Source organism: Aedes albopictus, chromosome 1 (assembly GCF_035046485.1).
Source record: "Aedes albopictus strain Foshan chromosome 1, AalbF5, whole genome shotgun sequence".
In the NCBI taxonomy this organism is placed as follows: domain Eukaryota; kingdom Metazoa; phylum Arthropoda; class Insecta; order Diptera; family Culicidae; genus Aedes; species Aedes albopictus.
This window is the reverse complement of record NC_085136.1, coordinates 48006272-48031633: the sequence shown is the minus strand read 5'-3', so window position 1 is coordinate 48031633 and position 25362 is coordinate 48006272. Positions and strand designations below refer to the sequence as shown.

The 25362-nt window shown below is 47.0% G+C and overlaps 1 protein-coding gene across 4 annotated transcripts; it reads right to left on the bottom strand.

Annotated features, from left to right (window-relative positions):
• On the bottom strand, positions 1-24466 carry LOC109406965 (putative leucine-rich repeat-containing protein DDB_G0290503). Of its 4 annotated transcripts, none has more exons than XM_029855602.2 (9): positions 24120-24462; positions 23330-24047; positions 23052-23266; positions 15098-20530; positions 13919-14014; positions 13690-13852; positions 13383-13597; positions 12375-12776; positions 1-278 (listed from the first exon to the last, which is right to left on the bottom strand). In XM_029855602.2, the coding sequence occupies exons 1-9, from the start codon at positions 24156-24158 to the stop codon at positions 222-224; spliced, it is 7338 nt and encodes a 2445-aa protein (XP_029711462.1). In that variant the 5' UTR covers positions 24159-24462; the 3' UTR covers positions 1-221. The 4 variants fall into 4 exon arrangements, with proteins under 4 accessions (XP_029711462.1, XP_019535520.2, XP_019535521.2 ...); XM_019679975.3 differs by lacking the exon at positions 1-278 and adding an exon at positions 5852-7133 and having other exon boundaries at positions 24120-24465; XM_019679976.3 differs by lacking the exon at positions 1-278 and adding an exon at positions 9757-12157.
• Between the last annotated feature and the right edge of the window lie 896 nt (positions 24467-25362).

Below are 25362 nucleotides of genomic sequence, written 5' to 3'. Positions count from 1 at the left end.
ATTATAATTCTTCTTTATTGCAAACAGTAGAATACGAATCTTCTGCGTATTTTCAGTTATAGTACACTAGAATCCTATCTAGATAGTGTTTTGTTCCCACGCACCACTTACGGCTATACACAGTTATAATACAGGAGGAGCTTCGAATACTAAAAGCGTTTGTACTGGCGTTTTGGTTGGCTATACATAGAGGTGTTCATCTCCATTCAGTTGGCTTTCTACTACTTTCTATAGTGATGTTTTTGGAATAAGCCCAAGCGCCTCCTTGGTGGAGTGTTCTGGAACCGTGACCGAAAAGGTGATTGCAAGAAGAAGAAAAGAGAGAGAAACATTGGAAGATTGGATTAGTTACTTACGTTACGTTGCTTGTATTCTGGGTGTTACATACGAAGGAACGGGGTTTGCGATATTTAAACTACATTAGGAGAGAGGTTAGTTTGCCATGCCACATAAGAATGGGAGCATAAAATAAAAATCATGGGATTTTATCACACGGATTACATATAAATATCATTAACAACATTAACATTACTAACAACGACTACAAGTTGTGGTAAACGCGTGGATATTCAGATTCAGAAGATCATGTTGAAGGAGTCTGAGTTCGTCTACCCCACAAACGAATGAATCATGTTACAGGTATGTTATGTTCGCCATCCGCCAGGTGTTGCAGAAATGCCGCGAATACAACGTGCCCACACATCACTTGTTCATCGATTTCAAATCGGCGTATGATACAATCGATCGAGAACAGCTATGGCAGATTATGCACGAATATGGATTCCCGGATAAACTGACACGATTGATCAAGGCGACGTTGGATCGAGTGATGTGCGTAGTTCGAGTATCAGGGACACTCTCGACTCCCTTCGAATATCGCATTGGTGATGGTCTTTCGTGCTTGCTGTTCAACATTGCTTTAGAGGGTGTAATTAGAAGAGCGGGGATAAACACGAGTGGAAAATTTTTTGGAAAGTCCGATTAGTGCTTGGTTTCGCTGATGTGTCGAAGACAAAATACATGATGGCAAAGGGTTTCAGGGAAGAATCACCGCGCCCGCCAAGCCGAATTTCTATCGACGGTGATGAACTCGAGGCGGTTGAAGAATTCGTGTACTTGGGCTCACTGGTGACCGCCGACAGCGACACCAGCAGAGAAATTTAGAGACGCATTATGGCAGGAAATCGAGCCTACTTTGGATTCTGCAGAACTACGATCGGACAAAGCTCGCCGTCACACGAAGTTAATTATCTACAAAACGCTGATTAGACAGGTAGTCCTCTGTGGGCACGAAGCATGGACCCAACGTGCAGAGGATCAACGCGCCCTTGGAGTTTTCGAACGGAAGGTGCTGCTTATCATCTACGGCGGATGGAAGACGGGACTTGGAGAAAACGAATGAGCCACAAGCTGCATCAGCTGCTGAGAGCACCAACCATCGTCCACACCGCGAAAATCGGGAGGCAACGATGGGCGAGTTACGTCATCAGAATGCCGGATAGCAACCAGATTACACTGGTTCTCGAGCGTCATCCGATCGGTACAAGAAGACGTGGTTCGCAGCGAGCTAGGTGGGTCGATCAATTGGAGGACGAATTGTGGATCCTTCGCAGAGTGCGGAACTGGAGACAAGCAGCCATGGACCGAGGAAAATGGAGACGACTCCTACGTACAGCAGAGCACAATCAGGTCTTAGTCTGACCGGTAAGGTAAGTAAGGTGCGTTGTGAAGCCGAAGATAAAGCCTGACGGAACCTACGAAGCCTTAAATGTAGACAAGGATCGCAAGGTAGGAGCGAAGACCATCTTACTCCTTGATCCCATCAATTTTGGTCACGTCAAGGAAAGTTTGGTCGAAACTGGAGAAGGCCTTTGTGGATTCGGACTGACCAGGCAAGTCGGCATCCTTTACAAATCGATAGACATCGTGGGAATCGGGCATACCCATCACTGGAGACATCATGAAAACGAAACTTCTGCAAGAGGCCCAGACGATGTGAAGTGATTCGGCGTTTGCAGCGAAGAAGGGAAGCGGAATTTCAGGTAAGCAGGTGAAGAAGTCGGATCTTCTCCTGGAGCCCAAATGCCGGAAATGTGCAAAGTACGGTCATATAGCGAAGGACTGCAACAGCTCGATGAAGAACAATGCATTCCGTGCCGTGCTGTCAACTTTCGGATTGATGCCAGATGAAGACTGGTACTTCGATTTCGGAGCAAGCGTGCATATGATGTGCCACAGCAGTGTACTGGAGAACATCAAACCACATCACCACAACATCAAATTTTCGTCCATGATGTACTCATCGGCAGGAAGCTTAGAGGTCTGACATTGCCGGATGGGACAACTAAACGTCTAAGGCGTGCGCTTCCTGGCCATAGATCGCCACACGGTGAAATCTGTTAGATATTACGAATCGTAACAATCTATGGACCAACGCGCCCTTAGAGTTTTCGAATGGAAGGTGCTACGTACCATCTACGGCGGAGTGCAGGAAGACGGGAATTGGAGAAAGCGAATTAACCACGAACCGCATCAGTTGCTGAGAGAACCAACCATCGAAATCGGGAGGCTATGGTGGGTGGGTTACGTTATCAGGATGTCGGATAGCGACCCAATTAAAATGGTTCTCGATAGCAATCCGTCCGGCGCAAGAAGACGTGGTGCGCTGCGAGCTAGCTGAGTCTATCAAGTGGAAGACGATTTGCGGACCCTTCGCAGAGTGCAGAACTGGAGACGCACAGCCATGGACCGAGTCGAATGGAGACGACTCCTACGTGGCACACAGGCCTTAGTCTGACCGATAAGGTAAGTATATGGAATGTGGTGCGGAAATTCAAAGCGGAAATGCTACTGACTTGAGAGGACATGTGGAAGTACATGGAGGATAAAGCCCCGAAGCCCCTTACGGACACCTGGAACGGAGGTGACCGCAAAACAAGAACGACGATTGTGGAGGACTAGCGACACCCCCTGATTAGTGTTACGAAGACGGTCGAGGAAGCATAGGAAAACATCCAGAAGTACGACCAGAAGACTCGAAGGTTGTAGTCCTGAAGTGAATCTGCAATAAAACGTACAAGGTCGGAGACGACATGCAGAGCCATTTGTTCGAGCTGGAAGAGCTGTTTGGTATGCTGGTGCTGAGGAACCTGCCCGATTCCTTCGATACGTTGAAGGACAATTTTTCGAGGAAGAAGAAGACGATTGTGTGCCACTTGTGCAAGAAAATTGGCCATAAAGCAGAAGGAGTGACTTAGTGCAAGTTGTACGCCAAGGAGACGGAATCGCAAAAAGGTCGTGAACTCGCAGTAACATTCGCTCTGATGGCAGGAGGACAAACGAATTCAGGTGAGTGGATTGTGGACTCGGGGGCATCCCGGCACATGTGGCATCGACGATTTGAGCATCGCGATCCCAATGCGCTCGAAGAGATGGTTAAGAAGAATCTGGCGCAGAAGAAGGAAGAAGTCCCGGAGAAGATAATGGAGTACGTGACCATGATGAGGACTCAATTAGGCCGGCCGCCGAAATTCATCAGAAGCGATCAAGACGGTGAATACACCGGAAGTGCGCTGAGAAAGTTATACATGCAAGAAGCTTCTATGTCTTCGGTATTGCGGTGCACATTCACGTACCCAAGCAAAAGCAAGAGGATGAAGTTGAGCCAGAGACGTCGACGAAGCTAACGTTCGTTGAATGATCGCCGAACCACAAAGCACACCGCTTCTTGGACCGATCAACTCGACAAGTGATCATCAGTCGTGATGCAAATTTCGTTGAGGATGAGTGCCTTGAGCAGGCCAAGAGCGTCAGTGGGCATCAGGAAAACCGTTGTTGGATAATGTGGACAGCGATAATCATCACGTGGATGATGGAAATTGCGGTTACGCCACTGCAGACGATTCGATGCTGGATGAAGGCGTTTCCCCAGAGATCGATCCGTCAAACCACAGTGCGCTATCGCGAAACGATTACCATAATTTCTCAATCGGATGCTGAACCACGTAGCCACGAAGAAGCAATGGCCAGTTCGGAAAGTGTATTCTGTTAGACAGCGAAATACGAGGAATTCCGTTCTCTGACGGAGAACGTTACTTGGGAGATCATCACGTTGACAGCCGGTCGCAAAACAGGTTGGTTGCAAGTGGGTTCAAGCGCAAGGAGGATCAAACTGGCAACGTCATTGGGTATAAGGCAGAATTAGCTGCCCAAGACTTTTCACAAAAATTGGGATGCGACTATGACGAGATCTTCGCCCCGGTCGCCAGACAGGTCACCTTACGTTCGCTGCTAACGGTGGCGATTGAGAGAAAACTACTCATCAAGCACGTGGACATCAAGACTACCTATTTACCGTACAAATGAAAGGTCTTCATAAAGCAGCCTCCTGGGTTCGAGACCAGCAACACCGCCGGTGTGTGTCGCTTCAAGCGGGGTCTGTATGGTCTCAACCAAACGACACGGGTCTGGAACAAAACGAACCACGCAAGCTAGGTTTGTTTCATGCAGTCATCAGCCGATGTCTCTCTACATCCGAACGAAGAATGGACAACAATCATTCGTCTTGATCTGTGCGGACGACACCTTGGAGGCCTGCTATTGCGAGGACAAGTTTGAAGAGACAGTTGCCAAACTTCAGAAGTGCTTCAAATTGACAGTGATGGGTGACACCAAGCACTTAGTCGAGATCCAGGTCATCCTGGAGGATCCTTTCGAGGAAGAAGTCGAAGCCTCCGCAGCAGTGCAGTGTTATGATAAACGGGGATACTTTTGAAACAGTACTCATCTACCTCGGTACGATGTTAAAAGCTGACAACAACGACAGCTAATCATCAGATGAAATCGTGCCTGCAGATGGTTCCAGAAGAAACTTCGGTCAAAATCGTTAGATGAAACAAAACTTAGACCCACAAGACCGAGGATCCTGTAGGTTGCCAAAGCTAGAAAAGCATGGTGGGCAATGCATGTTACGAGAATGTCAGATAACAACCCTGAAAGCATGGTACACAAGAAAACGTTAAAGGCAGTCACAAGATGAGCAAACTAGATAAAATCTGAACTGGTGATCGTTTGGCGTGAAGAACTAACAGTAGCCGCTACTTCAGTACTACATATTTTCTTCTTCTTTTTGGCGTATGACCCCACTGAGACAAAGCCTGCTTCTCAATTCTGTGTTCAATAAGCACTTCTACAGTTATTATCTAAGAGCTTCCTCTGCCAACGACCATTTTGCATGTTTACATCATTTAGTAGGCACGAAGATACTCTGTCTATGCCCAAGGACGTCAAAGAAATTTCCTTTACGAAAAGTTCTTGAACCAACCGGGAATCAAACCCGTCACCCTCAGCATTATCGTACTGAATACCTTTCGCATGTATTGCTGACTGCATCCCAAACTGGACTGACACAATAGTGTGCACACACCTTCAAAGTGTAATTGCAGCGCAGGACCACGTCGGATCGAGTTGGGGTCTTCGGTGCACTTATTCCTTGTAAATCAAGGAATAAGTGCACCGAAGACGTCGAGGCGGTCCGAGGCAATTGTGCACTTTTATCACACTTTTTAGGCGTACCAAAAATAGTGTGATAGTCCAATTTGGGGTGCAGTCAGCAATATGTATATAGTGAGATATGTGATGTAATAATGGATTGAATAGTGTTGAAAACATGAACAGCAATCTACATACTTCATTTCAATCTACGAAAGCAAGACTACAGCCTGGGACTACTTTCAACAACTTCTACATTCTACAAGCTACGCTAGAATAAACAGGGACACAGAATTTTGACATTTGATGTACTTTTTTCACTTTTATTTCCACTAAAACGCTAGTCTAGGAATTAGTAACTGTTATCACAATTAGGAATGTTATATTTTTCATCAAATCAATCTTACAATCTACGGGAAACATTCCCTACACACTAAAAAAATGTATACACAAGTGGGAGCAAGTGGATGGAATCGTTCGCGCTTCAACGTTCTTTCTTAGAAGAAAACTCAAACAAAGTTCTACCGAAAACCTTTTCTGAAACCCTCGTAATGCAGGTAGATGCTGAACACCAGTGCCGAAAAGCTCAATCCAACAAACACCATCAAAACCACCGGTTTCCAATCCGGCTTGCCATCGGCTTGATCCTCCGAAGGAGCACCTTCCAATGCAGCATTATTGATCGACAGCTGCCTCTGAATGGTTGCGATTCGGAAGATTTCCGAAAACCGCTCCAACAGCGGAACCGTCACCGGTCCCATTCCGGTCGTCGAACTGCTCACCACGTTCTCGAACGGATCGTGCATACTGCTGCGGAACAACATCAGTTGCGACGGCATGACCTCACTCGGACGATCCAGAACCATCTCTTCGAGGAGCGATTCGAAGTTACTCCGGGAGCGGTCGTTTTCCCGGTCTTCTTCGCTCGATTCAACATCGTCCACTACTGGACGCCGCCCGTCGCAGTCTTCGTCTTCCGATCGCGGACTGGTGGCGTTGCCGTCGATGTTTCGAAGTCGATTGAACGACTTCCGGCGTTGATCGCGGCTTTTCCGGCGATGCTTGTCCCGTCGGTGGGTGTAGAGCCGTTGAACGAAACTACTCTCCGATTCCAGGTGTCTGTTTGACGTCTTCAAATCAGCTTTCTTAGGAGTATTGATCACGAAGATGTTGGACGCCTTGTGATCGTTGTTGTTCAGATCCTTCAGCGACTGATCGCCATTGAAGATCACGACCTGGGACTTGGGGACACCTCTCCCGAAAACGGCTATCGTATTAATGTCGATTTTGCGGATCCGATCGGGAGTGGCCTCGTAGGAGAACCCTCCGAAAGGATCCTCACTGGGTGCTACCGTGCTAGACTGTGGACTGCTTCCTGCGCTGTCACTACTAGTGCTAGTGTTTGCACTGTTGAGGCGACGATTCGTGTCGAACCGGGTTATGGTCTTCCGGAAGTGGTGGTTTCGGTGGGTCTTGCGTGTTTTGTCGTCGGCTGCCGTTGACGAGGCGAGTTTTGATTTGCGGTTTCGAAGTCGTCGATCGTCCAGGTCGGAACTTCCGGAGTCAACGGTGTTGCCCTGGGTAGAATTGATTTTGGTGATGAGCGGATGGCGAATCAGCGGCAGGTCACCTCGTTTGGGCGTCTTTGGATTTGAGCGGAATAATTGATGGGAATGTTAGACGGATGACTAGGTCGATTTGTGTATGTTAAGCTGTTAGGCATGCAATCAACATCGTATTGAGGCATGCAGCAATCAAGAGAAACAGTCTCTTCCAAATTTTCAGTTGATTTGGTGAGATCTTTCCAAGGAGTATTTTTCTGTTATATAGGAACGGCATTGTTATGTAGAGTAATTTAGGTAAAACTACAGACAAATAGAAGTGACACTTATTAAAAAATGTCAAGATGCATGCTTTCAACGAAGACTTTGAATTTCATATTTCATCAGAATTGATGAAATATATAAATTATATAAATATATTTATCTACTAGGTATAATTAGAGGAATGTCTCCCGAAATTCCTTCAGAATTTCCTCTGCGATTTTTTCAGAAGTTCCTGAGGATTTCTTTCGGAATTTCTCTTCGATTACATCATGAATTTCTTTAGGATTCCTTCCGGAATACTTTTGGGTTTCCTTCAAGAACTTCTGGTGAAATTTCTTCAGGATTTCCTCTTGGGATTCTTCCAGGAATTACATCTGTCATTTCTTAAGGAATTTCTCTTGTTATACCTTGAAGAATTTCTTCCAGGATCTCTTCAGGAATTCCTCCCGGGAATCCTTCAAAAATTCCTCCTGGGATTTATCCAAGAATTCCTTTAGGAATTCCCCCGTGATTCCTAGATGAATTCATCCCGAAATTCTTCAAGAATTCCTCTAGGAATTCCCGCCGGAATTCGTTTCTTGAATAATTTCTAAGGTGATAACTTCAGGAATTGCTCCTGTGATATCTTCAGGAATTCCTCCTGTGACTCCCTCAGGAATTCCTCCTGGGATTCCTTCCAGGAGTTCCTCCTGGGATTCCTTCCAGGAGTTCCTCCTGGGATTCCTTCCAGGAGTTCCTCCTGGGATTCCTTCCAGGAGTTCCTCCTGGGATTCCTTCCAGGAGTTCCTCCTGGGATTCCTTCCAGGAGTTCCTCCTGGGATTCCTTCCAGGAGTTCCTCCTGGGATTCCTTCCAGGAGTTCCTCCTGGGATTCCTTCCAGGAGTTCCTCCTGGGATTCCTTCCAGGAGTTCCTCCTGGGATTCCTTCCAGGAGTTCCTCCTGGGATTCCTTCCAGGAGTTCCTCCTGGGATTCCTTCCAGGAGTTCCTCCTGGGATTCCTTCCAGGAGTTCCTCCTGGGATTCCTTCCAGGAGTTCCTCCTGGGATTCCTTCCAGGAGTTCCTCCTGGGATTCCTTCCAGGAGTTCCTCCTGGGATTCCTTCCAGGAGTTCCTCCTGGGATTCCTTCCAGGAGTTCCTCCTGGGATTCCTTCCAGGAGTTCCTCCTGGGATTCCTTCCAGGAGTTCCTCCTGGGATTCCTTCCAGGAGTTCCTCCTGGGATTCCTTCCAGGAGTTCCTCCTGGGATTCCTTCCAGGAGTTCCTCCTGGGATTCCTTCCAGGAGTTCCTCCTGGGATTCCTTCCAGGAGTTCCTCCTGGGATTCCTTCCAGGAGTTCCTCCTGGGATTCCTTCCAGGAGTTCCTCCTGGGATTCCTTCCAGGAGTTCCTCCTGGGATTCCTTCCAGGAGTTCCTCCTGGGATTCCTTCCAGGAGTTCCTCCTGGGATTCCTTCCAGGAGTTCCTCCTGGGATTCCTTCCAGGAGTTCCTCCTGGGATTCCTTCCAGGAGTTCCTCCTGGGATTCCTTCCAGGAGTTCCTCCTGGGATTCCTTCCAGGAGTTCCTCCTGGGATTCCTTCCAGGAGTTCCTCCTGGGATTCCTTCCAGGAGTTCCTCCTGGGATTCCTTCCAGGAGTTCCTCCTGGGATTCCTTTCAGGAGTTCCACCTGGGATTCCTTCCAGGAATTCCTCCTGGGATTCCTTCCAGGATTTCCTCCTGTGATTCCTTCCAGGAATTCCTCCTGGGATTCCTTCCAGGAATTCCTCCTGGGATTCCTTCCAGGAATTCCTCCTGGGATTCCTTCCAGGAGTTCCTCCTGGGATTCCTTCCAGGAGTTCCTCCTGGGATTCCTTCCAGGAATTCCTCCTGGGATTCCTTCCAGGAATTCCTCCTGGGATTCCTTCCAGGAATTCCTCCTGGGATTCCTTCCAGGAATTCCTCCTGGGATTCCTTCCAGTAATTCCTCCTGGGATTCCTTCCAGAAATTCCTCCTGGAATTCTTTCCAAGAATTCCTCCTGGGATTCCTTCAAGGAATTCCTCCCGGGATTCCTTTCAGGAATTCCTCCTGGGATTCCTTTCAGGAATTCTCCTTAGGATTACTTCCAGGAATTCCTCCTGGGATTCCTTCCAGGAATTCCTCCTGGGATTCCATTCAGGAATTCCTCCTGGGATTCCTTTCAGCAATTCCTCCTGGGATTCCTTCCAGGAATTCCTCCTGGGATTCCTTTCAGAAATTCCTCTTGGGATTCCTTCCAGGAATTCCTCTTGGGATTCCTTCCAGGAATTCCTCTTGGGATTCCTTCCAGGAATTCCTCTTGGGATTCCTTCCAGGAATTCCTCTTGGGATTTCTTCCAGGAATTCCTCTTGGGATTCCTTCCAGGAATTCCTCTTGGGATTCCTTCCAGGAATTCCTCCTGGGATTCCTTCTAGGAATTACTTATGGGATTGCTTCCAGGAATTACTCCTGGGATTCCTTCCAGGAATTCCTCCTGGGATTCCTTCCAGGAATTCCTCCTGGGATTCCTTCCAGGAATTTCTGCTGGGATTCCTTCCAGGAATTTCTGCTGGGATTCCTTCCAGGAATTCCTCCTGGGATTCCTTCCTGGAATTCCTCCTGGGATTCCATCCTTCAGGAATTATTTTGCGATTCTTTGAGGTATTTCTCCTACGATTCCTTCAATGATTTCTTCGGAAATTCTTTCTGGGATTTCTTCAGGAATTTCTTCTGGGATTCTTTCAGGAATTCTTCATAGCATTCCTACAAGAATAGCTAGGAATTTCTCTTGCGATCCTTCAGGAATACCTGCTCGGATTCCTTCAGGAATTCCTCTAGGGATTCCTTTAAGAAATTCTCCTGGGCCTTCTGCAGGAATTTCTGGTGGGATTCCTTCGAGAATTTCTCCAGGAAGTCCTCTAGGAATTCCTCCAGGGATTCCTTTAAGAATTGCTCCTTCCTGTAATTCCTTTAGGAATTCCTTCTAAGATTTCTACAGGAACTCCTCCTGAGATTCATTCTAGGATTTCTTCAGGAATCTCTCCTGTTATTCTTTTAGAAATTTATCATGAAATTCTCTCAGGAATTCCTTCCGAACTACTCCAGGAAATTCTTCTGGATTGCTTCAGGAATTCCTCTCGGAATTCTTTCAGAAATTCCTCTCCGAATTCTTTTCGAAATTCCTCAACGGACTTTTGCATCGTTTCTATTAGCGATTTATGTATGAATTCTTCTAGGGAGTTGTCCAGAAATGCACCCAGGGATTTCATCAAGAATTTCTCCAGGGAATCTTTCAGAAGTGTCAGCATAGTAGACAATCGCACTTGCTAGTTCAACCTGGATACACCCCTGAATACCTGGTTACCGGTCGTTGTTATTTTTTTTCAAGCTCTTTGATCCCAATCCAACCCTTAAGTTGTACAGACGTATTTTACAAATAAAGCCAACTTGTTCGTGTTCAAACGTTTGTTCCCTACGTTCGTCAACGTTTTCCGAGCCATCGTTCCTCAAAAGGTTATGGGTCCTCAATAGGTGAATCGACGCTCGGAATACCTCAATTCGATGGTGGACAAGGCTTCCAAAATTAGAGTAACACGGTGAAAATGTTCCTGGATTCTGTTGGAGTGCTTAAGACTTTGACGGAGAATCTCCTGGAAGTTGCTGTAGAACAAGACAACTCAAAATCTACTGCGGAAGCAGTTGAAGCGCTTGAAGCTGGAGGAAGGGAAGTCCGTGCAAGTCCATCTGCTGGTATTCGAGGATATCATCGAAGATATTGAAGACAGCCGGTACTAAGATTGATGAAGCGGATGCGGTAATTTCCTTGTTCCAGACTCTACCCGATTCATTTGATCCGTTGGTGACCGCCCTCGGAATACTGCCTGAAGAGATAAAACAAACGGAACTGTATCCGTCTGTTGGCAGATAGATTGGATCAAGCTCAAGCCCTCGATGCCAAGAAGTTTCAAAGGAGATGCACAAATGCGGAAAACGTGGCCATACCAAGAGATACTGTAGGCAGGAATGGGATAATGAAGCGAATGCAGCTACAGAAAACGGAGTAGTCTTTATGGCAGATCGGACAAGCAGGAAGCCAAGCAAGTCGAGTCGAGTCAAGTACGAGGCACTGAAGACGATCTTACAGTTGAGGTCGAAATACGTATCCGTCAAAGGATGCAAATTCTTAGTGGAATTAAAATGAACAGTATACTTAACCCTTTTTTTACCAACTTATTCGTGTTCAAACTCCCAACGTTCGTCAACGTATTCCGAGCCAAAGTTTCTTAAAGAGAATTCCTGCTAAAGTTTCTCCAAGAAATCCTTCAGGAATTCATCCATGAACTCGTTCAGGAATTCCCCAGGTATGCATTTATGAATTACTTGAAGGATGTCCCAAAGAGTTCCTGCAAGGTATTCCTTCAGAGATTCCTATTAATTCTTCCATGGACTTTATCGGAGACTTATTGAGGGATTCCTTCAAAAATTCCTCTGGAAATTCTTCAAAGGATTTGTTCAACAATTTGTTTAGGAGTGCCTCCAGGGTTTCCTCCAATAATTGTAATAAAGTTTTTGGGTTTATCCGAGGATTACTAAACAATTTCACTGGATTGAAAAGTAATTCATTTTCTTATTTTTTCAGTAGGTATATAACGTAGATATACGTTAACAAAAACAATAAACAATTAATAAATATAAACATGATAACTACAATACGATAACTGTATAATGTTAGCAAAAACTTGAAAAAAGTTTTCAGAACTAAAAAAATCTACTTTACAGGCGTAGTAACAACATAGTGCCGTTTTCGTCGCTCATCGAAATGCCAGCTTATGTTGAGCAAAGTAACCTACAGAGGGTAAGAGAAAGAAACGTACGGACGGATTAGTAAGTTCCTCGGAGATCATGCACATAACATACACAACACAAGCAGAACAATATTAATAGCAACGAGATTCCATCCACTGTTGCCATCCCTCCCTTTAAGGGGACCACCCCCCCCCCCCCCCCCCCCCCATCATCCATATCTAGATATAGAAAGGAAAAAACTTTTTGTCTTTATCTACCTCGTCCTTCGGCTGCGGTTGCAGCGAGTGGAACAGGTTCGACGAGCTGATCATCTGCTTGAACTTGCCGGGGGTCTTCCGGCGGGCGTTCAGCTCAGCAATGCTGCCACTGCTGTTGCCGGCGGCGGTTGGCGCCGACGATGGCTCCACGTTGCTCTTCCGCCCACCGAAGCTCAGACGGCCTCCGAAGGGACCACTGGCGGACGACGATCCATTGCTGCTGTCCTTGAGAATTTCCTTGTACTGGAAGTCGCTGGTCGGTAGCGATCCACCGAACGAGCGGCGACCAGCTTTCTTGCTCGGGGTCGGTGGTCCCGGTCGTTTGTAGGAGGTTGTTCCTCCTAGTTTCCTACGTGAAATCAAGCTCGTACTGCTGTCGTCCAAGTTACCGGCGGCGAGATCCTGTATTGCGGGGAATGACGTGGGATATTCAAATATGAGATGGACGAATCAACCGACGGGAAGCGAAGCACAAAGGACTTTACACACATACAGACATACGACACACAGAACAGACGGAAATACAAACATTGGCGTTAGCAAAGGCAGGATTACAAAGTCAGTAATCAAAAGAAACTGGAAAACTAGAACAATGTTGAAGAATATTTAGGGAAACCTATATGGACGGAACCTGAATCAAGAGCAGGAGAGAGAGTACGAAGAGAGTGAGATTGCAGAAGCGCGGGAATGTATGAATCGAAAGGCTATGCGGAGGTTTTATGTAAGTTTCGATAGTGCGCGGTTCAAGACTGCGCCGATGACCACCAAGTGCAATGACTAGCTATCACAAATCTCTCATTGAATTGCGATGGTAATCCGTTCATAATGCAAACGCCAATGCACGCGAACACACACACAGACGCACACATTTCACAGATACCAACTTAACTCGTTCCCGAATCAAGCAGAACCGCTGCCGGCTGATTCGTCTTCTTCCTCTAAGATAACGTGACAACAACGTTTGCGGTCGATCGGTACCGCCGCCGCCGCCGGCTGTCTACTACTTACTCGATTGTCGTCGTCCGTCAGGTTCCCATCGACGTACTGCACCATGTAGCTGTCCTTGAGGTGCGGCGGAACCATCGAGTTACGCTGCTGAATTTCCGACATCCGGATCGACTCGCGGCCGGCAAGTGGCGGCGACCCACGGCCGTACTTCAGATCCGTCAGGTAGGTGTTGTTGAACAGTTCGCCCTCTTCGTCCTCCATCTTGAGGTTGGAACCTGGGACAAGAGGGTGGCGATCAGTTGATGCTTTTTGAGTGAATTCCTTTCGAAATGGTTTTCAATGTTGGAATAGGTAGAATGGTACTTACGAAGGTGGTCTCCTGGGGGCGGTGGCATGAGCGATTTGCGCTCTTTCTGGATTTGCTCCATGACGCGCAACCTGGACGACACGAACTCGTACTCTTTCCGCAAGTCCTTCATATCGGCTAACTGCTGTTCCAGTTTGACGGCTTTCATTTCCATTTTGGTGAACTGTTTGCAAGGAAAAAGAGATTGATGATAATGCCGCAACGATCCTGAAAGTTGTTTGAGTATTACCTTTTTCTGTTCTTCCTGAATTTCCTGCTTGAGGTCCAGATATTCCTTCTCGTACTTGGATCTGGTCTTCTGTAGTTCATCGTTCAGTAACGATTTCTGCGAAGGAACCAAACAAAAAAAAAACGGATAATGTGATAATGTGTTAAACTTGGTAAAAAGTTCGAAACAACGAGTATTGTTCTTTATATCCTCTGAGCTAAGACTAATAAGGCTAAACTAAGCAATAAGAGCGCTGAAGTTTTGCCATACGTTAGGTCGATTGTATAAAAGCGCATGGAACAAATAGGACCCCAAAAGTTGATAAAATCGAGATATCAATCAGGTTTCTGAAGAATCGATGAATCCCCTATTATGTGGAAATGGCTATACAACTGTTCACCGTGAATTTCATTGACCCATGAACAGCAGTATGGGCACATATTGAAACTGGGTTTAATCCGGGAAGTGAACCACTTATTAAACAACAATTCACATGCAAAAAACTTCATATTTATTGTATATAACATTAAAAATCATTCCTATAAAATTTTTAAAACAGTAAATTCTCAGTCATGCAATAAATATACAAAACACTAGTTATTTGTACAATTTCTCGTCACTCCCGCGTCAGTGGAACGGTGGTACACCCGGCTTAAAGTTAATCTCCAGATCGGCCTCGCTCAGCGTTCGCTTAATGTACCCGATCAGCAGTACGTTCACGATCAGTATCATCAGAGGATACTTTATGATCTTGAAAAACGCTCGCTTCCAACGGCTTCCACCGCTGTTGCTGCTACCGCTGGATGCTCTCACTTCCATCATAACAGCAGCGCGGACTGGTGTTTTTTGCTCAACCGGTGCAACCGGTTCGGTTGCAGCAGTTTGCGATACCGTTTCCGGTGAGGAGGCATCCCTTATCATGGGAGGATCATCACAAGTACTAGACACAATAGTAGATTGAACCATCTGGAAGAAAGAGAGAGAAGGAGCGCCAAAGGAAGACGTGAGCGTTAGTGCAAAGTTCCGCGTGGCGGTTCAAAGAAACCTCGTAAAACTATCATGCAATGAAAGTGCAATTCAATGGGATTGATGACTAAACAGACTCCAGATGTTCAATGATTACTACTATTGTCTCTAGTATGGAATGGACACAAAGGACTGACACATATGAACAAAAAAAGCAAAGTGGAAAGTACTCACCATTTTATCCTTCATCTTCTCCAGTTTGGCTTCGTACTCGATTCGGGTCTCCCTCATCTTAACCTCGGCATCCTTATGCGCGTCCCGAACCTTCTGTTCCAGCGCCAACCGTTCCTGCTTCCACTCCTGTTCTTTGTCTTCGGTTATCTGCCGGTGCTTGATCAGTTTTGCCCGCAGTATGTCAATATCCCCCATGCAGGTTTTGTTGATCTCACGTTCCTTCTGATGCAGCTCTTCCAGTTCCTTCATCTTCATCTCGTACTCTTTGTACATTTCCAGTTTCTTCAGCAGTGTAGATGCCTTCGAGTTGTCCTCCAGGTGGCTGATCTCAGTCTTATTCAATGACTCCTCTAATTTCTCGATCTTCTTGCTTTGTTCGCTATTCTTCAGTTCCAAGTTCAGCATCTTCGTTTGCTGCAACTCGTGCGTCGATTTCAACTTACTGTTTTCTATCTTCATCGTATGCAACGTCTCCTTCAGAGTCGCCACGTCCGAATGAAGCGAGTCCAGCTCTTGTTGTTTCACCTTCAGACTCTCTTTCAGATGATTCATACTCTCCTGCATCGCCTTCTCCTCGATCTCCTTCTGTTCGATGGCTTCGTTCAGCTCTTCCTTCTCGGCTTCCAACTCAGACTTCTCCACCTTCAGCTGCATGAAATCGTGCGTCAACGAATCCATCTGCTGATTCTTTCCGAACAAGTTCTCCATTTCGCGCTTCAACTTCTCCACCTGCTTCTCTTGTTCCACCAACCGTTTCTCCTTAGCTGCCAACATAGATTTGGAACTTTCCTGGCCCTGCACCAACCGGGCATTCTCTTCAACCACCTCTTGAAGTTTCCCCGTCAACTCCTGCTGCTTCACCACAAGCTCCTTGTTGCAGTCCCGTTCATTCAGATAAGCTTCGTTCACCGTATCGTAGTCCTGCAGCTGCTGTATCAACCGTCGGTCCACGTCGGCTTTCTCCTCCTTGACCGTCTCCAGCTCGGTCTCGATCTTCCGCTTATCATCCCGAACCAACTCCAACTCGTGCTGCAGCCCGACCAACTGCGCTTCGATTTCGTCCTTCTCGGTGACAACCGACTCGAAATCAGTCACCTTCTCCTCCAGCTGCGACTGAATACGTTTGACCTTTTCCAGTCCTTCGGTCAGTTGATGTATTTCCGTGTCCTTCGCATCGATAGCGGTCTGCTGTTTGGCTACTTGCGATTTCAAGTCGGATAATTGCTGGATGAGCTGTTGGTTGGCGGATTCGGCATTCAATCTTTCAGCTTCCAGTTGTTGCAGTTCGTGTTCAAGGCAATTCTTCGATTCGTTGATTTCACCAAGGCTGGCTTTGAGTTCTTGCACTTGCAGCTTCTTCGATGAGCAGAGCTTTCGTTCACTGTCCAAGTCGTTTTGCACTTTTTGCAGCTGCGTTTCGAGAGAAACCTTAGCGACGTTGAGTTGATCGACGGTCGAACTCAGTTCAGCCGCCTTGGCTTGCGAAGCAATCAACAGCTCGGTTGCCGATCGAATGTTTTGTTCCTTCTCTTCAACCTCTTGCTTTTTTGCATCCAGCTCCGCCGAACGACCACTCAGTTCTGTGGTCAGGTTTTCAACCTTGGCTCCAAGTTCGGAATTGTCAGTCAATGCTTGCTGTAAACGCTTCATAACATCCTGATGCTCGACTTGAATGCTTTCAATGTTCCTCGACTTTTGCAAAATCTCTTCCTCCTTCCGTTGTTGAACCAATTCCAAATCTTTCGCGCTTTCAAGAAGTTTTTCAGACACCACTGCAGCTTCACACTCTTTCGTTTTCAAAGCTTCTTGCACTTCCTGCAGTTGGCTGTGAGTTTGTTCAAGCTCTGCGCTAAGCGATTCCATTTCAGCGTTCGACTGAGTCAATTCAGATGATAGTTTCTTTGTCTCGACCTCCATTGTCTCAATCTCCTCTTTGGACACCTGAAGTGCCTTTGACAAATCTCCCAATTCTTGCTGCAGTTTAGTGCTGGCTTCATCACCTGCCGAAACTTGTTCCTGCAATCGTGTCTTGGTTTCTTCCAGAGCGCAAATGTTTTCCTTCAATTCGCCGATCACCTTCTCATTAGACTGCTGTTCTTCCCTTAAGCTCGCCTTCTCGACTTCAAGTTCCGTTTTCTCCGAGCGCAGTTCTTCGATCAACTTTGACAATTCCACTACTTTGCCCTCCACAACACCCTTTTCTCCGAGCACCGCTTCCAAGCCCTTCTTCGTCTCCTCCAATTCCGCAACGCTACCCTTCAAAACACTTCTCTCCTTTTCGATCACCTTCAATTTCTCCTGCAGCGCGTCACGTTCCTTGCCCAACACACATGTCGTTTCCTCTAGCAGGGCTTTCGCCTGTGCGGCGTCCTCGCGTTCCTTCGACAGCTGCTTCAGCAACTTTCCACACTGCTCGTCCAATGATCCCTTATCGTGATCCACCCGCTCGACCTCCGCTCCCAGTCGGCATTTCTCTTCGCGCAACGTGTCCCGATCTTCTTCCACCAGCGTTATCGCCTCCGTCAACTCTTGTACCCTCTCTTCGAGTTCCTGTTTCTCGACTTCCACGACGCCCAGTCGGTTCTGTAGTTCCTCCTTTTCTTCTCTCACCCGTCCGAGTTCTTCTGCCACGGCCAGTATTTTAGAGTTCAGATCCTCCAGCTGACAGGACAATTCGTCGGATTTTTCCTGCTCTTCCTCGAGCTTTTGCTTCAAATCGGATTTGGTCTGTCGCACGGTTGCTAGAACCGCTGTAAGCTCCTGCACCTTCTCTTCTAGTAGTTCCTTCTCGCGAGTGAGACGAGAAATGACCTTGTTGTGCTTTTCGAGTGCCGCTTGGTTCTCCTCACAATTTTCCTCTAAACGAGATCTTTCTTCTTCTAGTTGAAGCAGCTCTTCGCGAACCGCCAACAGTTGAGTTTCAAGCAAAGCCTTCGCCTCACAGTTGCTGGCCGTCAGTTGTTTCTGCTCCTCCAAATCTGATTGCAACTCCTTCAACTCCACTTCCAGTCGCGCACATTTGACTTCCATCTCGTCACGTTCGTCTGACACACACTTGAACTGTTCCAACTTGGCATCGAGTAGAAGTTGAAGATCGGATTGCGATTTGCTCATATGCTTGATCTCTTGTTCCAATCGCTCACTGCAAACCGCTGCTTCTTCGAGCTGTTTCCTCAACTCCGCCTCGCGCTGGCTTCCGTCTCCGAGTAGTCTTGTTTTATCGGCTTCCAGCTCGGCACAGCTTCCTTCCAGCTCCTTGATTCTGCTGCCACTCATATCGAGTCGCACTTCCATTTCGGCGAGTTGGTCTTCCAAACCGATGCTGCGTTCCTCTGCGGCCGTTTTTTCAGCCTGCAGTTCCTGAATCGTCCGCTGCAACACCGTCTCCGACTCGATCAGTTTTTCGTTTTCCGTCTGCAGTGCTTCGAACTCCTGTATCATCTTGCCGAGGTTGTCCTCTAGTTGTGCTTTCTCCAAGCGCAACTTGAACTGGTAGGCGGAGAGTTTCGTCAGTAGCGCTGCGAATTCTCCGAGCTTCGCTTCGAGACGGTTGATTTTGGTCACATACTGGCTTTCCAGTTGGCTGATTTTCTGTTGAATCAACTCGAGACCCGCCAGGAGAGAACGATTTGCTGATGACAGGATGTTCTGTTCCTTATGTGACGCATCCAGTTGATTGCGTTGATCGATGATCTGAGCGTTTAGTGATTCCTGAATTTCCTTCGATTGCTCGGTTTCGTTGGCAAACATTTCCTGCATGTTCTTGATTTGCAGTTCCAAGTTTTGAACCGTTTTGCAACTTTTGTTCAACTCGTTGCGTTGTTCTGATAGTGCTTCTTCCAATGCAAGCTTTTCCTCTAGAAGACGGTCTCGAACTTGCGTGAGTTGTCGATTTTTATCGTTTGCCTCATCAAGTTCCTTTGTTGTCGCTTCTAGCTTATCACTTTCGCTGTTCAAATCCTGCTGAATCTTTGAAAGATGAATAACCAGTTGTTCTCGTTCGGCTGCAGTTTTTTCTTGAAGTTGTGTCATGTGTTGGAGTTCATCTTGTTGTTTTTCCGCGCTGGTTTGGAGTTCATCGATGGTGTTCTTGGCACATAGCAGTTCGTGATCACGAGATTCCAGCTCATCCCTGATATTTCGAAGAGTTTCCTCACACGATTGGAAGTCCTCCGACATTTCGTTCAGTTTGCTTTGCGATTCCAGAAGTTCAGCAGACAATCCTTGGATGTTCTCCTCGAGATCGGCCTTCAATTTTTCCAACGAGCTGACTGCATTGTCTTTCTCTGCCAGTGAATTTTCGCTTTCCTGCAACTGCTCGTTTAGTCGCCTCAGCTTCTTCTCCGATTCGGCTTGTTGTTCCTTCATCTCCGTCAGTCTGATTTCGCCGACACTGACGTCCTTTTCCAGTGCAACTTTTTCCATCATGATTTTCATGTTCATGGCAGTTAAACGATCCTTGTCTTCCTTCAGTGTCCGCACACGTTCTTTCAGGTCGTCCATCTTGTCGAACCATGAGGAAAAGTCACTTCCCTCGTAGTCTTCGTTCAGTGACAGCATCAGATAGTCGATTTTCGTCGTGAGCGATTCATGCTCACCCTTCAGGCTATTGAATTCCACATTCAGTGTGAGATTCTGCTGGCTCAATGTGTCCTTCTCCGAGATCAACTTCAACAGGTCTCGTTTCTGTCTGTTCAAGTCTTCGTTCATGGCGGCGTTCTTTCGCTGATACTCGCTAGCTGTCTTCCTCACCAACTCCAGCTGCATCTCGATATCTACCGAGTGCCTTTCAAGCTTTTGCAACACCTCTGTCCGAGCCAGCAGTTCCGCTTTTACCATTTTCACATCTTCCTCCAACGCGTCGCTTTTCGCTTCCAGCATCTCCTTAGCTTCCTTGAACTTCCCCAGCTCCACGAACAGCGACTCATAGCACGCCTTGAAAATGTTCATCTTCTCCACAAATCCAACGTCCTGTGGATTCGCACTCCCGTACGGCAAGGCACCAACCACATCGCCGTACAGCCGGAAGAAGCTCCCGACCATACCGGACACTCTGACCTTCTCCTGTTCGATCATCTCCAGCGAGCGCTTCAGCAGGCAATTTTCCGCTTCCTTCTCCTTCAGCTGCACGTCCACAACGGCCTGGGCCATGTTTTCCGGTGTGATGCTGTAGCTCTTTCCGGTTCCGTTGCTGCTTCCGCCCGAACTGAGCTCCATCATCCCATCGAAGGAGGTGTTTAGGTTCTCCGGCAGGGGGCCGTTCTGCTTGAAGCGGCACTCGTCGATGAAGCGCTGCAGTTCTTCGTTGTTCTCGCGTAGATACTTGATTACCTCGTCCTTCTCGGCGATGCACTCCGACAGCGAACCTAGGGAATTCTCCAGCTCCTGGATTTGGTCCTTGAGCTTGACGATCTGCACGTTGCGATAGTTGATCTGTTGGGAGGGGGAGGGGGAGAAGCGTCAGCGATCCGTTAGTCGATTGGATGAACTATTGTTAAGAGGGCAGCGATCAAGCAGCTTTCCAGAAGAACTTCTCAGGGAATTTTTATCAACTTCCTAGGAGAAGTTTGAGCAACTTCCCAGGGGAAGTTTGATCATCTTCCCAGGGGAAGTTTGATCAACTTCCCAGGAGAAGTTTGAGCAACTTCCCAGGAGAAGTTTGAATAGGGAAGTTTGAGCAACTTCTCAAGAGAAGTTTGATCAACTTTCCAAGGGAAGTTTGAGCAGCTTTTGAGAGGAAGTTTAAGTAACTTCCCAGGAGAAGTATAAGCAACTTATCAGGGAAAGTTTGAGAAATTTCCCAAGGGATGTTCAAGCAACGTTCAACGGGAACTTCAAGCAACTTTCCAGGGGAAATTCAAGCAACTTTCCAGGGGAAGTTCAAGCAACTTCCCAGGGGAAGTTCAAGCAACTTCCCAGGAGAAGTTCAAGCAACTTCCCAGGAGAAGTTTGAGTAACTTCCCAGGAGAAGTTTGAGTAACTTCCCAGGAGAAGTTTGAGTAACTTCCCAGGAGAAGTTTGAGAAAATTTTCAAGGGAAGTTTGAGCAACTTCCCAGGGGAAGTTTGTGAAGATTCCCAGGGCAAGTTGGAGCAACTGAAACTTTCAAACCGAAGATGAAGCAACTTCCCAGGAGAAGATTGAGCAATTTCCTAGGGGTCGTTTGAGAAACTTCCCAGAGGAAGTATAGTAACTTCCCAGAGGAAATTTGAGCAATTTTCAAACCGAAGATTGAGCAACTTCCAAAGGAAAGTTTGAGCAACTTCCGAGGGGAAGTTTGAGCAACTTTCCAAGCAAAGTTTGAGCAAGTTTCCAAGAGAAGTTTGAGCAACTTCCCAAGGGAAGTTCGAGCATCATCCCAAGGGAAGTTTGAGCAACTTCTTAAGGGAAGTTTTAGCATGTTTCTAAGGGAAGTTCGAGCAGCTTCCCAAGGAAATTTGAGCAATTTTCCAAGGGAGCTTTGAGCAACTTTCCAAGGGAAGTTTGAGCAACTTCCCAAGGGAAGTTTGTGCAACTTCCTAAGGGAAGTTTGAGCAACTTCCCAAGGGAAGTTTGAGCAACTTCCCAAGGGAAGTTTGAGCAACTTCCCAAGGGAGGTTTGAGCAACTTCCCAAGGGAAGTTTGAGCAACCTCCCAAGGGAAGTTTGAGCAACTTCCCAAGGGAAGTTTGAGCAATTTCCCAGGGGACGTTTGAGCAACTTCCCAGCAAAGTTTGAGCAACTTCCCAAGGGAAATTTGACCACCTTCCAAGGGAAATTTGACCAACTTCCCAAGGGAAATTTGAGGAACTTGCCAGAGGAAGTTTGAGCAACTTCCCAAGGGAAGTTTGAGCAAACTCAGAGGAAGTTTGAGCAACTTCCCAGGGGAAGTTTGAGCAATTTCCCAAGGAAAATTTGATCGACTTCCCAAGGGAAGTTTGAGCAACTTCCCATGGGAAGATTGAGCAAATTCTCACATAATCTGGAGCATCTTCCCAGAGGAAGTTTGAGTAACTTTCCAGGAGAAGTTTGAGCAACTTCCCAAGCGAAATTTGACCAACTTCCCAAAGGGAAATTTGAGGAACTTGACAGAGGAAGTTTGGGCAACTTCTCAAGGGAAGTTTGAGCAAATTCTCAGAGAAAATTTGAGCAACTTTCCAGGGGAAATTTGAGCAATTTCCCAAGGAAAATTTGATCACCTTCCTAAGGAAAGTTTGAGCATCTTCCCAGGGGAAGTTTGAGGAACTTTCCAGAGGAAGTTTGAGCAACTTCCCAAGAGAAATTTGAGCAACTTCCCAAGAGAAATTTGAGGAACTTGCCAGAGGAAGTTTGAGCAACTTCTCAAGGGAAGTTTGAGCAAACTGTCAGAGGAAATTTGAGCAACTTTCCAGGAGAAGTTTGAGCAATTTCCCAAGGAAAATTTTATCAACTTCCCAAGGGAAATATTGGCATCTTTCTAAGGGAAGCTTGAGCAATTTCCCAAGGGAAGTTTGAGCAACTCCCCAAGGGAAAGTTTGAGCAGCTTCTCAATTTTGAGCAACTTTCCAAGGGAAGATTGAGCAACTTTCCGGGAAATTTTAAACTATTTCCCAGGGGAATTTTGAGCAACTTCCCAGGGCAAGTTTGAGCAAGTCCCCAGGGGAAGTTTGAGCAATTTCCCAGGGGAAGTTACTTCACAGAGGAATTTTGAGAAACTTCCCTGGGGAAGTTTGAGCAACTTCCCAAGAGAAGTTTGAACAACTTCCCAATGGAAGTTTGAGCAATTTCTCAGGGGAAGTTGAAGCAACTTCCCAGGGGAAGTTTAGGCAACTTCCCAGGGGAAATTTGAGCACCATCACAAGGAAAGTTTGAGCAACTTCTTAGAGGAAATTTGATCACTTCCCAGAGAGTTTGAACAAATTGCCAGAGAAAGTTTAAGCAACTTCCAGCAAAAGTTGGAGCATCTTCCCAGAGGAATTTTGAAAAATGTCAACTCACCATCTCGGTCGAATTCCGGTTGTTCTCGGCCACCGTCTCCAGCTCGATCTTGAGCCGATCCAGTGCTTCCTCCTTCTCGGCCAGCAGCCGCTCGATGCGGGCCACCTTGTGGTCCAAACCGCGCTGTTTGTTCGGCGACTCGTTCTCCAGATTGCACGCCTGCAGTTCCGTGCGCAGCTCACGGATTTCCTTCACGTACTTCCGTTTGTCCTCCACTGCAAGGAGAGAAAAGAAACTCAGAAGATTTTCTGAAGAAACCGCATTCAAACACCACTCACAGAACTTCTCGTTCTTGTCCTGCAGCTGCTTGAGCTGCACCTCCAGGTAACCCTTCTCGTAGCGTTCGGCTTCCAGTTGCGCCTTCAGTTCCTTCAGCTGTTTGGTCCTCTCGTCCAGAATGATCGTCTTCGGCGTGGGAGGGGAAATTTTCGGCGGTTGTCGGCCCAACCGAAGCGGACTCCCGTCCACCATGTCGCCGCCACTGCTGACCGAGGAAGCGAGCCGCGAGGGTAAACTCAGCCGGGCGGATTCCCGTTGCACCGAGGAGGGCTGCTGGGACGACGAGGACGGCGGCGTGTCCGGAGGCAACATCGTTTGCGGCATGGCGTCCTGAATAGCCCGCCGGATCATCATCCGGTCGATTTCCTTCCGCAGGTGGGCGCCTTCCAACATCGATTTGAGAAACGCCGTGACGGCATACTGCTGCGGTTTGTCGAATCCGTTGCAGATTTGCTGGAAGAACCGCTCCGGATGTCGGACGCAGGAGAAGAAGAGCAGCAGCGAGAAGATGTAGAAGTGATCCGGGGCGGCGATTTGGCCCGTCTCAGTTAGGTACAGTTCGTAGTGCGGGAAGTGCACCTTGAGGAAGCTGATGATGTCCTCTTCCGGAAGGGACACCGTCTGCTGGATCCGGGAGCGGAACTGCCGATAGAATTCCTCAACGCTGCACTGCTCGATGCTGTCGCACTCGCACGGTATGAGATGGGAATCTTTCACCTGACATCAGAGAAAAATCGACGGTTGAAAAGAAAGTGTTTGAAACAGAACAAAAATAACATCCAAACTCACCCATTGTAATAAGACCCGGGACCAGCGGAGTCCGTCCATGTTTGTTTCGTTCTCGCACAAACCGAAGCCAACGGAAATTTTTCGATTTCGATTCACTGACGCACTACACTACATTCATAGCAAACTGCACTGTTTCCGTACCAAATACGAAGAATTTTCACGATTTGCGACACATAGATGCAACTTTTAACGTTTTATTGCTCACAAAAACTGCATAAAATTCTAGGCAGACTTTTTCCGTTGCGCTGTGCCTGCAGAGGTTCAGGTTCGGGACGTTTTTGAGTTTTTGACGCTTGTTGCCGTTGTTTGTTGGCGATCTTCGCTCGCTCCCCGAAGACGTTCGAGAGTTGCTTTAAAAATGGCGCTCGGCACCGTGAGTTACTCGGGTGAGTGTTCGCAGTGCGTTTAGTAAATGCATTTATAGTTTTCGTTAACACTGCACGCTAACCCTCAGTTACCCAGATTGATGTCAAAGCGACCCAGACTGAGCAAAACTGCAGTTACTCTAAACTGAGTAAAGGCACCTTTACTCAAATCTGGGTTACCGATGATGGTGGCAAAATCTGGGTAAACGATACCCAGCTCCTCCGGAGCCTCGATTTTGTTAATTTATTTCCAATTTAGATTTTGATTAAAAAGCTCTCAGTTGCCACGTGCTATTCACTTACCTGATGCTGGAAAACAGTTCCCCGGAATAATTCCACTGTTTTCCCGTCATTTATCGGCATATTTATTGCGAAAACATTCATAGTTTCCAGCGTTCTCCTGACCGCTGCCATATTCTCAAGCCGAAAAGTGACAAAGTGCCGATTACCCAGATCTTTACCCAAATTCAGCGAATCTGGGTTTTCGGGTTACCCGGATTTTGACAACTGCTAACAACATGAAAATCCGGGTCGAATCGACCCAGTCGATGGGTAGTTTCAGGTTAGCGTGTGTTCCAAATTGGGGTTTTAAATTTAGAAAAATGTATTATTTTTTTTTGATTTTATATGAAAGATCACCTTTTTCTGAGCCTCTATGATTTTTTTCAGATTTTTGGAACTTAATTTTGGTACCTAAAATCAATTTCAACGAGATTTTTTGAAATCACCTTTTGACAGCTGAGCAACTGTTTGACAGCTTCGCCCAGTACAAACTGCAACGAGGGGTGATTCGACAAATCGCTCCCATACACTGCGAATCCGGCATTACGCTTTAAGGAGTAAAAAGTACCCTTTTTTTGCTGGTATATGAAACTGTC

Bases quoted from the DNA above. Each gene is read 5' to 3' on its own strand.
- LOC109406965 (XM_019679975.3), bottom strand. From the start codon at position 24,158: ATGGACGGACTCCGCTGGTCCCGGGTCTTATTACAATGG. The intron at 24,048-24,119 runs GTGAGTTTGGAT...CTCTGATGTCAG, and splicing joins CCCGGGTCTTATTACAATGG to GTGAAAGATTCCCATCTCAT. The intron at 23,267-23,329 runs GTGAGTGGTGTT...CTCTCCTTGCAG, and splicing joins GGACAAGAACGAGAAGTTCT to TGGAGGACAAACGGAAGTAC.